The 18,267-nt window shown below is 47.2% G+C and overlaps 1 protein-coding gene across 3 annotated transcripts in view; it reads left to right on the top strand.

The window, feature by feature from the left end:
- Nucleotides 1-18,267, top strand: part of SYTL3 (synaptotagmin like 3) — a 90,720-nt gene that overhangs the window by 67,136 nt on the left and 5,317 nt on the right. For all 3 annotated transcript variants that reach the window (XM_065927745.1, XM_065927744.1, XM_065927746.1), the window contains 3 exons: nt 9,371-9,549; nt 14,457-14,559; nt 17,451-17,621. In XM_065927745.1, the coding sequence (XP_065783817.1) occupies nt 9,371-9,549; nt 14,457-14,559; nt 17,451-17,621 (453 nt within the window). The remainder of the gene's footprint in view (nt 1-9,370; nt 9,550-14,456; nt 14,560-17,450; nt 17,622-18,267) is intronic.

Genomic DNA, 18,267 nt, shown 5'->3' with positions numbered 1-18,267 from the left:
AGACATGACTGAACAGCACGTACCAGGAGATTCATGCACACATAAACACGCAAATTGAGCCCTGTCAACTTCAAATCCAAGTGAAATACTTCGTATGTTAGGGATTCTTTTGCAGTCTAAGGATGTGCCGTTCAGTTCTCGCAGCCCCTGTTGGGGGACCCTCCCAACTCCTGCCCTGGGCAGCCTTCTGCCCTGGGTCACGTAGCTGCAGTCCTGCTGGAGCCAGATGGAATGGCCCTCCTCTTCTTGGATGCCCTGAGCTCATGAGCGTTGGGGATGGTCCTGCCAGAGCCTCTCAGGTTGCTGCTATTGGGGGATGGGTGTTGTTTATACTGGAGAAGAGTTCGGAAAGGTGAAAGCACTGAATGAACACTTCCCTGAGGGGGAGCTTAAGCAAGGGCAGCTCCAGAACATTCTCTCCTGGGGCTGAACCCCGTGGTGGGTACAGACAGGGGAGGCAGAGGAGTGGCCTCTGGGAGCTTTTCCAAGACCCGTGGGAAGTTTGCCTCCACCCCGGCTAACGTACAGACTCCAGCCAGCTTGAGATTTTTTTTCTTATTAACTAGTATTTATTTATGACTGCATCAGGTCCCAGTTGCGGCATGCGGGATCTTTTGGTGCAGTGGGGGCTCTTGTAGCTATGGCATGCGGCTTGTGGGAAACCAACTTCCTAACCAGGGATGGAGCCCGCATCCCCCGCACTGGAAGGCCAACTCCTGACCTCTGACCTCTGGGCCACCAGGGAAGTCCCCCAGCTTGAACCTTGATAAGGCTGATCCAGGAGGACGGGGCCAAACCCTGCTTCTGAGGGGGCCCAAACTCTTCCAGGGGCCTCTCAACTTGACTCTTAACCTCCTTCAAGGCCCGGAAACCAATACAGAGGTAGACACACAGACTCGGATCCGCCCCACAGCAGTTCACGGGGCCCTCCGTGAGCTGCCCACTGCCCCATACCTGCCCCCTCGCTCAGTCCTCTCTGGGGCGCTGATCCTTGAACAGCCGAACGCAGCCTGCCTCCCAGTTCCTTGGGCTGATCCCTCTCCCAGGCTCCAGGCTCTCTCACTCCCTTCCCTCCCTTGCAGTCTTGGCTCCAAGGTCACCTTCTTAGGAGCTCTGCCCTCTGCCCTGCTCTGCCTTGCTGGCTCACCTCTTTTCTGTTTATCCACGTGCTTATCACCTTCTGCCCCTGCGTAATTGGCTTTACCTGTGGTTTATTGTCTATTGTCATTCCCAGGTGCCCTGGAGCAGTGCGTGACACTTAATGGCACTCCGTAAATATTTGTGAGATGGTTGGATGCATTCTTATCAGAGTTATTATTGAAAGCCTACTGTGCGCCCAATGCAGAGCTGAGAACTCCACCTCCGGGTCATTCTCACCAAAGTCTTGTCCTGGGGATGCGGTTGTCCCATTTCACAAATGGGAAAACTGAGGCTCTCGGAGGGTATGCCTTTTGTTAAGGTTATATGGTCGCTGCAGAATTCTGACTGGGAGTTAAAAGTCCAGGCCTTCTGTCCTATCCCCGAGGAATTGTTGGCCTCTTAAACTGACCGCCACCCCCAGTTCAGCTTTGCTCACTTGGAGCTGGTCCACACCCCGAAGACCTTTCAGAGTGGGTGAGGGGGGAAGGATTCTGGGGTAACAGGATGTGGTGAGTGTATGTGCTGTACTGAGACTGTTTCTTGGGAAAGTACCTCCGAATTACGGTGCAAATTCACCTGACGCTCTCTTTGAGCTTTCTTCTAAAATCTTCTCTGATTTGTGCCCTCAACATGTATCATCACGAGATTGAATTATTAGACGTGCAATCTTAACCTGTTCCCCTTAGCCTGAAGCAGTGTGTGTTTGAGGAAACTAAACTCCCACAAAGCCAAGAACAGTTTTTTTTTTTCTTGCCCAAAGAAAAGTCGCCTCCCCTTCTGAGGGACATTTATATTCTCTGAGAAACAGGAAGTTGGGGCTAGAAAAAGCTTATTAAATCTCTGCTTATTACAAAAGTAAGAACACAAACGGACAATAAATAGAGGAAGTACTCAACTTCCTGAGCAGTTAAATCAGTGTAAAATTAGAACAAGTGCAGTTTGGGGACCATTTTAGCAAATTTAAGAAGTGACACAGCTCTGTGTTGGCGAGCGTGTGGAGAGGCAGGTGTTCTATAAACTGCTGGTGGAACTGGATGGAAGGCAACCACCAATATATGTCACAGGCTTAAACACGCATGCTCGCTTTCACCCAACTATTTTAGTTACAGGAACTATTCTTTAGAAATCGTCATGAACTTTGCCAAAAAGTATGTATATGTGGATGTTGAGGGCAACATTGTTTATCTTAATAACTTTTATTAATTTCGAAAAGTTGGAATTAGCCAAAATGTCTAAAATAAGGCAGTGGTTAAATAAGTTACGGTACATTTATTCAGAGAAATACCTTGCAACTATTAAAAGTAATGTGGTTGAAGGATATTGAAAAGAATATTGAAAATAGATATCGATAAACAAAAATATTAAGTTACAAAATAGTATTACAGTAGCACATAATTAGAAAAGCAAAATGAATGTACTATAGACCCTGTAAAACAATTGAAAGGATTGTATCAAAAGGTTGCGAATAGTGGCCTTATGCTTTCTTCTTAAATTTTCTTGGTCTTTTCTGTGTTTTCTGTATGTTCTCCATAAACATGTAATGTTTGTGCGGAGAAAAATCCCAGTTCTTTAGAAAAAAAAAAAAAAAACCCAAAAAAATTCCTCTAGTCCTCAGGAACTAAGTGTTGGTAGTGTGAAGAAATATGCGGTTACATTTTTAGCAATTCCCTGGGAGAAAAAAATTACATCAGAGCTCCCCTCTGATTTTCGATTTTGCCTTCACTTCTGTTTTGGAAAAAATCCATGCATTTCTGTCCGTGTTTTCATGCAGCTGACGTTTGCCCTGGAGCTGAGGTTGCTGTGACCGGAGGAGTGACCACGTGCCAGGAACGCACATCTGGGCTCCCTGCACCCGGATGGAGCGTGGCTCCTGGAACGGTTTATAGTCACTGAAGTGAAGCTTCAGCTCGCTGGTTGTTTCTCTTAAACGTCAGTCTGAGACCTGGAGCCTTATCGTGGCATTCGGGTCACTTTTAAGTGGGAACTGTCTCAAAGCGTTCACCCCATCCATCTCCCTGTGCTCGCTGGGGTTTTGGAAACTTCCATTTCCCTTTGGTATTTCTGAGCTTCTCTGGTTGCACTGACTTTTTTAAAAGGAGTATTGGGTTCAGCTGTATACCCATATTAACCTTGGTTGTTCAGTCGCTGGGTCGTGTCCGACTCTTTGCAACCCCATGAACCGCAGCACGCCGGGCTTCCCTGTCGGTCACTATCTCCCAGAATTTGTTCAAACTCTTGTCCATTGAGTCTGTCATGCCATCCAACCATTTCATCCTCTGTCGCCCCCTTCTCTTGCCCTCAATCTTTCTCAGCATCTGGGTCTTTCCAATGAGTCGGCTCTTCGCATCAGGTGGCCAAAGGATTGGAGTTTTGGCATCAGTCCTTCCAATGAATATTCAGGGTTGATTTCCTTCAGGATTGACTCGTTTGAAATCCTTGAAGTGAAAGGGACTCTCAAGAGTCTTCAACACCACAGTTCAAAAGCATCAGTTCTTCAGTGCTCAGCCTTCTTTATGATCCAACTCTCACATCCATACATGACTACTGGAAAAACCACAGCTTTGACTAGATCGACCTTTGCTGACAAAGTGTTGTCTCTGCTTTTTAATATGCTATCTAGATTTGTCATAGCTTTCTTTCCAAGGAGCAAGCATCTTTCAATTAAAATGTTGTTGAATAACTTGAGTATCTACACAGATGCTCTTTCATGTGAAAAGAAAAACATAAAAAAAAAAGAAAAACATAAAAATAAATATATTATAGCCTGTTCGTCCAGTGGACCCTGGCAGTGACAATGAATGAACTAAAGCTACACCTAACTGTATACATGAATTTTTAAAACTTGATATCAAGAAAGTAAACTACTGGAGAATATGTACACAGTATGATTTAATTGTATAAATTCCAAGATCAGTCAAAATGAATCGATACATTGTTTGGAGGGGATATATACATGTGTTATAAAACCTGACAGGAAACAAAAGATGATAAACAGAAAAACTTGAAACACCCTTGACTCGGGAGCAGGAATAGAGGGAGTCAGATAAGGAAGGGGCCACGGAGTGTTTCCATAGCCCCAGTTTAATCTTTCTTACATTGAGTGGTGAGTATGTGGATGTTTAGTAATTATTTAATTATACCTACCCATTATAGGGACTTTTCAATATATTTCAGAGTAAAAAGGAAAAGAAAAGGAAAGAAAAAGTAAAAAGGGACATGATCCACTCAGCTTACAAAGAGTGACCACATCATTTGGTTTCAAAAGCTGAATAAACTCACTAAGCCTAGGCACGGTACTTAGTTTTCTTTTTCTTACACAAAATAGCCATTGAACCTCACACCAATCCTATGAAATAGATCCACACTCTACAGATCGGAAAACCAAGGCTGTGGAGGATGAGAAAAGTGCTCAAGATCACCCAGCCACAAAGTGTCAGGGCCCGGGGGACGTCTGTTTGGCTCCATCACCGCTGTCTGACTTCCCTGTGGTAATGCTCTCCCCATGCTCTTGGGGAAATCAAGATTTATCTATTTATTTGTTTTCACATAGCTGTGGTTTCAGTTGACTTTCCTTGATTTCTACCTTTGTGAAAATCAAAGGGCATCAGGAGGCCTTGCTTGCGGTTACAGCAGATAACGCGTGACCTTCAGAGAAAGTCACCACAGGCTCCCTGTCCGCTTTAAGAGTTCTCCTTTGCTTTTTGCTGAGACTTTTCTTTTCACAGCCAGACAGAGCCCCGGGCTCTAATGGAAGTCAGGCTGGGTTCTTAGATGTTCTTCTAGGCCAGCACCTCTCCATCAACCCTGTTTACTGCTCAGAGGCTCAGCTTGCTTGGAGATCCTGGTCTGTCTACAGGGAAAAAACAGAAGCAGAGAAAACCCTCCCAGTGGTGAAGCCCTGAGTTATCGCTGAAAGAATGCAGAAGACCAAAGGACGTGCCCTACTGGCCTTTCAATTATCTGCGGCTGCACTTTCCCCACCAAGCAGATACACGGCCGTTGAGTTACTCAGAGACACCTCCATTAGTCAACCGCCCAAGGAATGAAGAACCCTGGGCCCCTTCCAGCTGCTACTTCTGATTTGCCCTGTAACTTTTGGGTGGGTCTCAACCTTCTTTGACCTCTGCTTATCTTACACAATGAAGGATGAGTGTTGCTAGTGCCTCCTGGCTGCTCTATGATTCTGGACACCCAGCTGGCTGAGTCAGCTGTGCTGCATGCGCTTCCCTGCCCCTGAGCAGGTGAGCACGTAGTAGGGCGACCTGAAGCCCAGTGTGCGTGTCAGGGGCCAGGTCTGCCCCGCCGTGTCACCAGCCCCACATACGGCACGGGACCAGCCGTGCTGACGCGTGTCTCTGGGAGACTCAGTCTCCCACGCTCACAGCAAGCATGTCACCCCTTCTTCAAGGGTCTTCCCTGGTGGCTCAGCTGGTTCAGAATCCACCTGCAACGCGGGAAACCTGGGTTCGATCCCTGGGTTGGGAAGATCCCCTGGAGAAGGGAAAGGCTACCCACTCCAGTGTTCTGGCCTGGAGAATTCCATGGACTGTATAGTCCATGGGGTCGCAAAGAGTCGGACACAACTGAGCGACTTTCACTTCACTCAGAACTTCTCCCCGCTCTTTCTTCTCATTCTTGACAAGTAAACCTCCCTTCCCACTTCTCAAAAAGAAAAGAAAAAAAAAAAAACTAGCCTGGAATTCTCAAATCCTCCTGACAACCAAAGTTAACCTGCTCCGGTTTGCACCCACCCAGCTCCCCTTCCTGCCCAGACAGAAGGTGCCCGTTTCCCCAACAGGGCTTGAACTCCACCCTCTCCTGCCCCTTTTAGTTCTTCCATGGGAGGTAACATAGTTTCTTTTCCTTTAGTTTTAAAATTTCTTCTTCTTTTTTTTTTTTAAATTTCTCTTTTTGTCCTGGATTTTCAGAAATTTTATTATGATGTGCTTGCATGTAGGGTTTTGTTTCATTTCATTTAATCTTTTGGTCAAGCTTACGACACATGGGACTTTGTTCTCAGACCAGAGATTGAACCTGAATCCCCTGCATTGGCAACATACAGAATCTTAACCTCTGGACCACCAGGGAAGTCCCCCAAGTAGTTGTATTTTTAAATCCTTTCCCTCTGGAATCTGCAGCTGAGGGATGTAAGTAAAGTCACCCAAGGCCAGGACTTCCAGCTAAGTCCTCTCACTCAAGTCTGCTGCTCCTTCAGGACAAGGCGCACAACCATCACACTCAGTCTTTGCAGAACTTCTTCTTTTCCCCAAGAATTAAAAGATGGTTATTTATCTGGCTGTGCCAGGTCTTGGTTGCGGCACACGGACTTTCAGACTGGGGTGTGAGGCTCTCAGGTTTGGCTGCCCTGCAGCATGGCGGGGCGGCGAGGGGGTGGTTAGTCCCCTGACCGGGGATTGAACCCATGTCCCCTGCATCGTAAGGCGAACCCTTAATCACTGGCCCACCAGGGAAAGTCCTGGAGAGAACTTTTTAAATCAAAATACTTCACGTGCTTTCTTTATTCCCTTCATAAATGCTTACTGAGGATTTACGACGAGCCGGGCACTGAATGGGCGATGGAGACAAGACGGAGGCAGAAACATGCTGTCTCCAGGCTCCAGCCACCTGGGAGGATGGACGTGATCTGCAGGGAGACCTGCTTTTGTCGCAGGCCTGCAGTCTTGGCCCATCTGGTGCTGAGCTCACTCGGATTTCAGCCCCTGGGAGGACTGGTCCACTCCAGGGGCCTCGGTCTCCCAGGAGGAAAGCCCCTGAGTGTCCCAGCTGAACGTCCGGACAGTTACCAAGCCCCTCCTCCTGTGTGGGGAACCTGGACTCCAATTTCTTCTTTCTAACGAGATGGAACTTCTGAAGGCGTTCCTAAGCTGCTCCGCCTCAGCCAGGACCCTGAGGGAAAAGCGGCATCAAGCGTCACTCTCACCCCCTGCGGCTCCCCTTTCTCCTCTAGTCAGGCACGTCCTCACAGGCCCGGACCCCTGGGCTGTTCACTGTGCCCGGCTCCGGAGCCTCTCGGCCTTCCTGCCCGGGTGCCCGCTGACGGACACATGCCTCCAAGGGAAACACAGCCGCGACCACAGGCTCACCTCACTGAGCTTCTCTTTAGCATCAGGGACCCTGGCCTCCCGGCTGCCCTGGTAGCCTTGGTTAGCCATGTTTGTTTCATTCAGTTTTCTACTTGTTCTACAATCCTAGAGGAGATCAACCCTGAATACTCATTGGAAGGGCTGATGCTGAAGCTGAAGCCCCAGTTCTCTGGCCACCTGATGGGAAGAGCCGACTCCTTGGATGAGACCGGTTCGATAGCATCACTGACTCAGTAGACGTGAGTCTGAACAAACCTGGGAGACAGTAGAGGACAGAGGAGCCTGGCGTGCTGCAGTCCATGAGGTCGCAAAGCGCTGGACACCAGTTGCCCACTGAACAGCAACAGCAGCTTGTTCTTGGCAGCGGAGTTGCTGTAGTATGATCTAGTCTGACGTGGCCTGGGGCGGAGGCCCGCCAGGAATGCCAGGTTAATTATCAGAACTCTTAACATCTCCATTCATCTTCTCTGGAGCAGCTCAGACCTTTGGCCAAGCCTCCCTCTCCATCATCGTCCATCTTCACTCTTGTGCCTCCCTCATTTGTGTGGTCTGACCACTCCATGCCTTTCTGAGTGTGTAACGCTTAAAACACATTTCCCATCCCAACAGTTGTGTGGGTGTAGGCAGATAACATGTTTCAGGGCCAGGACCTGGGTGTGGTGAAGTTGGTTGGGTTCTTGGCATGAGCTCACGTTCGGACTTCTCGGTTTTGTTTTGATCGCTCTCTAGTGAGAGAGACTCAGGCTTTCTTCTTGTTTTTTTTTTTCTTTGTTTCCCCCCAGGATGTTTTACAGTGTTGAGGAACCTGCTGGGAGAATGGCAATCACGTTGAATTCCCTCTGTCTGTAGAGTCAACCCTGAGACTGGTGGCATGCAAAGGGTGGCAGATCCTTAAGCAGATTGAACAGCGATAAGGCATTTTGTTCTTTCTTGTTCTTTTGGTGGTTTTGTTTTTCATTCTGGGGACCCACAACAATTGAAACACAACTTATTATTGTCCTTGTATATTTTACACTGTTGTTGTTGTTCAGTCGCTAAGTCGTATCCGACTCTTTGCAACCCCATGGACTGCAGCATGCTAGGCCTCCCTGTCTTTCTGTGTCTCCCCGAGTTTGCTCAGTCTCATGCCCATTGAGTCGGTGATGTCATCCAACCACCTCATCCTTTGCCACCCTCTTCTCCTCCTGCTTTCAATCTTTCCCAGCATCAGGGTCTTTTCTAGTGAGTCAGCTCTTCGCATCAGATGGCCAAAGTATTGAAGCTTCAGTTTCAGCATCAGTCCTTCTGATGAATATCCAGGGTTGATTTTCTTTAGGGTTGACTGTTTTGATCTCATTGCAATCCAGTGGGTTCTCAAGAGTCTTCTCCAGCCTCACAATTCAAAAGCATCAATTCTTCAGCACTCAGCCTTCTTTATGGTCCAACTCTCACGTCCATACATGACTACTGGAAAGACCATAGCCTTGACTGTATCTTACATACTCTAGTCCATTTCCTTCTTACCACAACTCTATGAGAACAGTATTAATTTTTCCATCTAGACTTTGACAGGCTAATGACTAGCAAAACCAGCAGTTGAATCCAGCTCTATCGAATTCCCAATCACTTGGCCCCCAGACTGTGCTGCCCTCCTCAGGGCTATTCGTACCATGGAGGTTATCTGCCCTTGAAGATTTATCTTTGCAGAATTGCACAGGAGACAGTTCACATCTTTCCAAGTGGTTTGTGTTCAAGAATGAGATTGTGTAACCTTTATGGCTAGGCAAACAGCATATCTGGGCAAGACCAGCCCTTCTGAAGATTCCTCATCTCCATGTTGTTTTTGTTGCTCAGTCGCTAAGTCATGTCTGACTCTTTGCAAGCCCGTGGACGGTAGCCCTCCAGGCTTCTGTGTCCTTCACTATCTCCCAGAGTTTACTCAGAGTCATGTCCTCATCTCCTTCGGACAGAAAATGTGGCAAGTCATTGTGCAAAGTACAAGATGGCATGTTTATTAACTTAATGTGAGTCAGGATGTGTGCTCTGTGTGAATTTTGATTTATTTGATATCTTGAAACCAGAACTGCAAAAACACACATTGATTAGCTGTGAAGTAACTTGTTATTATCTGTCGTTCTTGATTTCAGGGAAGTTTAATCAGCATTAACAGCACTTGCACAGAGATGGGCAATTTTGACAACGCTAATGTCACTGGAGAGATAGAATTTGCCATTTGTTACTGCCTCAGAACTCATTCTTTAGAAATATGCATCAGAGCCTGTAAGAACCTTGCCTTTGGGGAGGAAAAGAAGAAAAAGTGCAATCCGTAAGTTTCTTTGTCTAAGTTTTGGCATATGATAATAGATTTATTGATTCTCAAATTTATATGGAAAAGTGAAAGTCCAAGAATAATCAAGGCAATAGTAAAAACAAAAAGATGTGTTAAGAATTATTATGAAGCTTAGTAATTCAAACAATGCTTCATGGATGCAAGGGCAGACAGGAGGTCAAAAGAGCAGAATCAAAAGTCCAGATACAGATCTTAGGATATATGAGAGTGTAAATGATCAAGAGGCTATTAATAATCAAGGTGGAAATGATGACATTCAGTAAATGGTGAAATTCAGTAAACGGTGCTGGCTGGGAAATTTTATTTTCCATGTAGGAAAAATAAAATTCTGTCCGCACAACCCACAAATAGATTAATTTTCTTCCAATTGGTAGATGTGAATTGATATCATTATTTTAACATGCATCTCCCTGGTTAATAACAAAGATGAGCAACTTTATACATGCATTCATCACTTAAGGTACACTCCTCTTCTGTGAACTCCCCATCCATATCTTTTGTCCCATTTTCTATCAATTTTTGTCATTTAAAAATTTATTTACAGGGGTTTGGCTTTTTTAAATCCATTTTCAATACAGCTCTCCATTGGTTATACATATCTTACATGTCTTCTCCTAGCTGTTACTTGCTTGCTAACATTGTGATAACTTTTCTTGTAGAGAATTTGGTAATGTCTAATTTATTCTTTTTTTCCTTTAAAATGTCTGCCTTTTGAGTTTGTAGGAGAATTCCACCTGAAAATTTTAGATACATCCTTCTCTGTTATCGTCTATTGAAGTTTTTTCAAACTTAGATACTTTCATGTTAGAGCTGGAACTGATTTTCTGTGTATGGTTTAAAGCAAGCCCCACATTTTGGTCTTATTCTTTCCCAACATGGAACATTTTTAGCACACAATTTTTAGTACCAGTTTCTGCTGCTGCTGCTGCTGCTAAGTCGATTGAGTTGTGTCCAACTCTGTGTGAGCCCATAGACGGCAGCCCACCAGGCTCATCCGTCCTTGGGATTCTCCAGGCAAGAACACTGGAGTGGGTTGCCATTCCCTTCTCCCATGTATGAAAGTGAAAAGTGAAAGTGAAGTCTCTCAGTTGTGTCCAACTCTTCATAACCCCATGGACTGCAGCCTACCAGGCTCCTCTGTCCATGGGATTTTCCAGGCAAGAACACTGGAGTGGGTTGCCATTTCCTTCTCCAGTGCATGAAAGTGAAAAGTGAAAGTGAAGTCACTCAGTCGTGTCCGACTCTTCGCGACCCCATCGACTGCAGCCTACCAGCTCCTCCATCCACGGGATTTTCCAGGCAAGAGTACTGGAGTGGGTGCCATTGCCTTCTCCCTTAGTACCAGTTAGGGGAAAAGAGTACTTTGTTGGTCCAATCAAACTCTCCTCTGCTCTGAAACCTTCAGTAGCTCCTCTGCATTCCTAAAGCACTCTGGCTCTCCATCACAAATCCCTCCTGTCTTTCTAGTCTTAACTTCTATTATCCCTCTATCTGTACCTTCTGCTCAAGGAAAATTGGAATAATCATTGTCCTAAAACTATCCCCTGAAAGAGGAAAGTATAGCTCATTCAAAAGGGACGAATAAAGCAACAGAAGCTTTCTCTGAAAGAGATCTGATGGTGGGTTTACTCAACAAAGACTTTAAAACAACAGTTTTAAGGATGCTCAAAGAACTAAAGAAAGATGTGGAGAAAAATTTTAAAACATGATGTAAAAACAAAATAGAAGTATCAATAAAGAGATGGAAATCCTAAAAAGAAAACAATTCTGGAGCTGTGAAAGCTACAATAATTGAAGAAAAAATTTCTCTAGAGGAATTCAAAGGTAGGTATGAGCAGGTGAAAGAATAGGTGAACTCGAAGATAGGATAATGGAATCCCTGAGTCTGAGGAACAGAAAGAAAAAAGATTAAAGAAAAGCAAACAGAACCTAAAGGACCTTTGGGACACCATGAAGTGAACCAACATAGGCAGCATACATACCAGAAGGAGAAGAGAGAAAGCATGGGGCAGAGAGAAAACTTGAATAAATAATGGCTGAAAACTTCCCCAATTTGATGAAAGACATAAGTATAAACATCAAAGAACCCAGGTGGGATGCATGAGTCAAGTGCTCGGGCCTGGTTCACTGGGAAGACCCAGAGGAATCGGGTGGAGAGGGAGGTGGTGGGGGGATCGGGATGGGGAATACGTGTAACTCTATGGCTGATTCATATCAATGTATGACAAGACCCACTGAAAAAATAAATAAATAAAAAATAAAAATTAAAAAAAAACATCAAAGAAGCTCTTTGAACTCCAAGGATGATGAGCTCAGAGACCCACAGAGACACATTATAAACAAACATTTGAAAGACAGACTCTTGAAAGCAGCAAGAAAGAAGTGAATTATCAGTACTAGGGACTCCCCAGTTAGAATATCAGCAGATTTCTTATCAGACATTTTAGAGGACAGAAGGCAGTAGGTGCTAAAGAGACAGAGACAGAAAGTGCTAAAAGGAAACAAAACACACAGCAAAACTGTTCTTCAAAAGTGAGGGAGAAATTACAACATTCTCAGCTAAAGAAAAGCTAAGGGAGTAGGTTACCCCCTGCCCTGCCCTGCCAGAAATGCTCAAGATGACCCTGGAAGTGAAATGGAAGGACGCTAGACAGTAACTCAAAACATATGAAAAAATCAAGACCTCAATAATGGCAAATAGACTGGCAATTACAAACGGTAGTATAATTGTAAACAGTGGGAGATAATTCCACTTTTGGTTTTTCATATGACTTAGGACACTACTACCTTTTGAAAGATTATGGGTGTCATTTTGGCTTGTCACTCCACACTTGGTCTTTGACATAATTTAAGAGACTAATGCATTTAAAAGAATTATTGCTTTCTGTTTTTGGACCCATGGGCTTCCCAGGCAGCACTAGTGATAAAGAACCTGCCTGCCAGTGCAGGAGACGTAAGAGACCCAGGTTTGATCCCTGGGTTGGGAAGATACCCCGGAGGAGGAAATGGCAACCCACTCCAGTATTCTTGCCTGGAAAATACCACGGACAGAGGAGCCGGGTGGGCTACAGACCAAAGGGGCCACAAAGAGTCAGACATGCCTGAACAGACAGGCAAATGCAATTAGTAGTTAATTTAAAGAGAAATGAATTAGACTGTCCAATCAAAAGACAGAAACTGGCAGAATGGATAAAAACAGAGAATGTAACTGTATACCATCTACAAGAGACTCACTCACTTGAGATCCAAAGACACAAATGGAAGAAGATATTGCACACAGACGGAAAACAAGAGCGAGCAGGGGTGGCTGTACCATCATCAGACAAACCGGCGCTAAGTCTAAAGAGATTACAAGAGAATAAAAAAGAAAAAATAAAAAGATTACAAGAGATAAAGGACGTTATATATTCGTAGAAGGGTCAGTACAAGATGATAAAATGATCCTAAATGTCTGTACACCTAATAACAGATCATCAAGATATAAGAAGCAAAAACTGACAGAATTGAAGAGAGAAATATTGAGTTCATATTGAGTAGTTCAGTTCAGTTGCTCAGTCGTGTCTGACTCTTTGCAACCCCTTGGACTGCAGCACGCCAGGCCTCCCTATCCATCACCAACTCCCAGAGTTTACTCAAACTCATGTCTATTGAGTCGGTGATGCCATCCTACCATCTCATCTTCTGTCATCCCCTTCTCCTCCTGCCTTCAAACTTTCCCAGCATCAGGGTCTTTTCAGATGAGTCAGTTCTTTGCATCAGGTGGCCAAACTATTGGAGTTTCAGCTTCAGCATCAGTCCTTCCAATGAATATTTGTATTGGGTAAGGTCTTATAGAAAAACTTAAACGAACTTTTTTGGCTAACCAGTAGTTCTACAGTAATAGTTGGACATATCAATACTCCAGTCTCAGTAACAGAACATCCAGACAGATGATAAGAAAGGAAATAGAGGACTTAGCTAGATAACATGGGCGTGTGTTTTATTATAATGCTTTATGCTGTACAGATATATTTGATATCTCTGGTTTTCCATGTGTGAGGTCTTGTAATGATCAACGATCTGAGTCAACCAACAGTGAGGTGTTGGTGATGAGCCTTGAGTCCTGCTCTGTAAGAAGCATGACTGAACGCGAGGCAGAGGCCTGAGGCTGGGTTTCCAGTGAGGACCCCAATCGGGGGAGGGTTCCTGCTCCCTGTGGTCTTTGGAGAGCAGGGCTGGTTTCTAACCCGTTGGGACAGGACCTGGGCACTTGGTGTCCCCACCATCAGCGCCACTGCCAGAAGAGCCCGGAAGGACGGCCTCAGGACCTGAGCGGAAGGGTCCGCCTGGGATGGGGCTCCAGGGGGTGGGCGGCCTCCTGACCCGGGGAGAGGGGCTCAGGGAGGTCGGTCCTCAGCCCTCAGGACGCAGCGTCCGAGGCCCCGTGGGACGAGCACGGCGTGCGGCATGTACTTTCCGTTTCCACGTTTTTTTCTTGTGGGTTGGGGAGAAGAGGCAGGTGCAGTGAGGACAAGCTGGCACAGGCCTCAGGAACCGGGTGGATGAGAAACCCGCCGCCCACCGAGCCCTCAGGAAGCCCCCGCTTCCCAGGGCATCACCAGTGATGAGTGATGGTGCGTGATGAGGGATCCAGATCCGAGGATGGAGGCATGAGAGAAGCAGGGGGCTTCACACCCCCAGAAACACACACAGCCAGAGACTGTGTAAGCCGGGGCTGTGCTCCCGGCACTGTCACTGGGGTGGCCGCTAAGCCCTTTCTGTCAACCCCAGATGCAGCGGGAAGCGGCGTTCAAGAAACCGCTGACATGCGGTTGTCCTCCTGAACCCTTTGCCCGCCCCGCACGCTGGGCTCTCACCCCTGGCTGTCTGCGTTTGGCCACCAGGTACGTCAAGACCTATCTGCTGCCTGACAGATCGTCCCAGGGAAAACGCAAGACCAGCGTCCAGAAGAACACGGTGGAGCCGACCTTTCAGGAGACCTTGAAGGTACTTGCTGGGCAAACGCTGCTGGACTGAGTGTCCCCATCCCCGGCTGGGCCTCTGGGGCAGAGTCCAGCCAGTGGTTCCTCCAAACTCTTGAGTCAGTTAAATGTAAGTGCAGACACTGAAATATTCTGGCAGGGCTCTGTCAATCAGTGGCAAGTGGTAGAAAATAAATTTCAGCCTTTGTACAGAAAAAGTGCTGAGTCTGATGGACTAGTGTATGGCTTTGGATTAATGATTTGCGAGACAATGGTGAAAAAGAAATAGGCTGCCTCGCAGTTTCTAAAGGAGGAGGAAATGGCAACCCACTCCAGTACTCTTGCCTGGAAAGTCCCATGGACAGAGGAGCCTGGTAGTCCACAGTCCTTGGGGCTGCCAAGAGTCGGACCCGACTGAGTGACTTCAGTTTCTAAAATTGGTCTATTCTGTTGAATTTCTATGACTATCAGAGAGGTATCCTCAAACTAGGGGCCCTGTAAATGAAACTGCTGAGTTAATATCTTTGTGAAAGTACTTCTTTGTCATAGTATCTGGCAGACCTAGGTCTCTCCTTCTTTTCTGAAACTCCAATATTTTGGCCACTTGATGAGAAGAGCTGATTCATTGGAAAAAACCCTGATGCTGGGAAAGAGTAAGGGCAGGAGGAGAAGAGGGACAATAGAGGATGAGATGGTTGGATGGCATCACTGAGTCAATGGACCTCAGTTTGACCAAACTCCAGGAAATAGTGAAGGCCAGGGAAGCCTGGCGTGCTGCAGTCCATGGAGTTGCAAGAAGCTGGAGCAAAAACTAAAAAAAAAAAAAATTCTGGAAGAATTGTTCAGGTTTACCATTTTGTTTGGCGCTAAGAACTGTGACCGGTGGCTTAGGGCAGAGACCAGGCAGGGACCGCCTCCCACTGGGATACAGGGTGGAGAATTTGCAGGTGATGTCTAGTGAGTGTAGAGGGCATACAGGCGTGGGAGGCCTTGAGCTGGGAGGACAGTCCAGATGCCCTGAGATGTACCCACTGAAGGCTAGTCAGCCCAGGGATTCCATGTGTCAGGCCTGAGAAGAGAGAGGACTTTGTTTGCCTTCCTTGGTGAGTAGGGGCATTTGTGAACTCCCAGCCAGGGGCCATCTGGGCAGCTGGCACAAGAGTTCTACTCGGGACATGAAAATAGTCCTTGTTTTCTGTGCCCCTGCTGTAACCAAATGCTTTATGTACCCTCTGAGCCGTGTGTTGGCATCCTCACTTAGCAATGGGGAAGTTGAAGCCTAGAGAGTCCTTAAAAGTACACCCATGACCCAGGATGGACAGGCAGTCCTTCACAAAATTTACATTCATAAGGCCTCCCCAAGGAATTGCTTTTTTTTTTTTTTTTAATTAGTTGGAGGCTAATTACTTCACAACATTTCAGTGGGTTTTGTCATACATTGATATGAATCAGCCATAGAGTTACACGTATTCCCCATCCCGATCCCCCCTCCCAGGAATTGCTTTTAAAAGCAGATTAGAGGAATCTAATTTAATCAAGGAAATGGCAACCCACTCCAGTATTCTTGCCTAGAGAATCCCATGAACAGAGGAGTCTGGTGGGCTACAGTCCATGGGGTCACAAGAGTCGGACACATGACTTAGCAACTTTCTTTTCGTTTGTGATTCAGCAAGTGTGGATGGGGCCCGAGGTGTTACTGGTCTGGGACACTCCTCCAGAAGCAAATCACTGACCCTGGTCTTCACGTGGCTTTGCTCACGTACCAGAATTTTGGAAAACTCCGCTGCCTCACACATTGTGAGCTTACGCATAAAGTTATTCGTCATACGTTTAAGGTCTTTTGTGCTGAAGAGAGGCAGGCAAATACCTCATGTTTTATGAAATGAGGCAAAGATGAGGATTGACTATAGTTTAGATAAGTATTATATACTTTGATAAAGTTTTCACTACCTTAGTTAAGGGGCACCCAGAATCTCAACTCATGTACAGTGTTTTATGTAGTATATTGTGAGTATCTTGGTTATCCTATAAGACTTCCCAGATACATTGAGAAGAACCGACCTTTATTCTAAATGTAGAACATCCCAACATGGACCCATCTTTAGACTTTCATAGAAATCATACATGAGATGGAAAGATGGGCCGATGAAGAAGCCGAGCAATCATGAACAGTGTGTTGGAAACCAGGATCTCAGACCCCTTAGTTCAGCTCCCCGGAGGTCACAGGAGTAAGATACCGGGTTTCACCGATTTTGAGGAACGTGCATGTGAAAGTTGAGGATCTGAAAACCGACCCTCAGTTTCTCTAAGCAGAGCACTCCTTGGGGAGACTTCTTGTGCTCCACGGGGTGTGGGTGCTCCCCTGGAAGACCACTCATTGGGGGGCCGGGGAAGGGTGAACCGTGACACTCGATCTGAGTGACAGTGGCTGTGACCTTAACCCTCGTTCTCTGAGGTCGGTGACGCTGGTGCCCCGTGGAGACTAGCAAGCCAGGGTCTGCCGGCCCAGCCTCGAGGGCCTTGCCAGCAATGGAAAGTAGGTCTTACTTTGCACTGTGGCCTAGTCAGCCAAAGGGGTCGTCCTGTTTTGTCAGGAAGGGGCCACCTGTCAGGGAGGCCCCTGAGAGCAGCAAGGGGTCAAGGAGGGCCGCCCAGGTGCAGAGGTGCCCCGAGGCTGGCAGACCCAGGGGACCGAAAGCTTTGCTCCCCGAAGCACCTGTCTCTGAGAGGGCACAGATGCTGGGTGGTGGGCTGTTGGTCTGGACTGCACTCGCGGGGCTTGTAGCCACGAAGAAAATAACCAGATTAATTAAGACTTTAAAGATAGAGTATGGAACGAGGGGCAGTGTGGGAAACAGACTAAAAGTTGTCTGGGAGCTGTGAGCCCAGGCTCACCGTCTCTGCCCACCTCCGCAGTACCAGGTGGAGCTGGCCCAGCTGGCCAGCCGGCAGCTTCAGGTATCTGTGTGGCACCTGGGCGTGCTCACCCGGAGGGTGTTTCTTGGAGAAGTGATCGTCCCTCTGGCCACGTGGGACTTCGAAGACAGAGCATCGCAGTCCTTCCGCTGGTATCCGCTCCGGGCCAAGGTGAGCTCGAAGGTCTCCCTGGCAGCTCAGATGGTAAAGAATCTGCCCGCAATGCAGGAGACGCGGGTTCGATCCCTGGGTGGGGAAGATCCCCTGGAGAAGGGCATGGCAACCCACTGCAGTTCTTGCCTGGAGAATCCCATGGACACAGGAGCCTGGCGGGCTACAGTCCATGGGGTTGCAAAGAGTGGGACACGACTGAGCGACTAACCACAGCCCCCACCCCCAGCCCGAGAACCACACTGACTTGTCAAAGGGATCCCAGAAGAGGATCCCAGAAGATCCCTGGGAGCTGAGGTCCCTGCCTGCCTGTGACCCTGAAGTGGGAGCTTCGGCCCGGCTCCCTAGTTGGGAGGGTGGGCTGGGGTCTCACCTGCTCAGCTGTGTTCAGGGTCCCAGATAGCCCCACCCTCAGTGTGGTCCAGACACCAGCACAGATGAGGCCGGGGGTTCAGGCCCAGGTGACGGCCTGGTGGGTCCACACGCTTCCCAGATTCCGGGGTCACCTGCTGTCAGCTCAGGAGGCTTGACCTTCTCTAGCTGAAGTCCACACCTGGAGGCAGGCAGGCTGCCGGGCAGGTGGGACTCCTCCCACACCGCCCCAGATCTGCAGGGCTGTCATACGCCATGCCTCCACCCCCAAGCA

Source organism: Muntiacus reevesi, chromosome 3 (assembly GCF_963930625.1).
Source record: "Muntiacus reevesi chromosome 3, mMunRee1.1, whole genome shotgun sequence".
Taxonomy (NCBI): Eukaryota; Metazoa; Chordata; class Mammalia; order Artiodactyla; family Cervidae; genus Muntiacus; species Muntiacus reevesi.
Note: the sequence above shows the minus strand (reverse complement) of the source record. Positions and strands in the feature narration are given on the sequence as shown.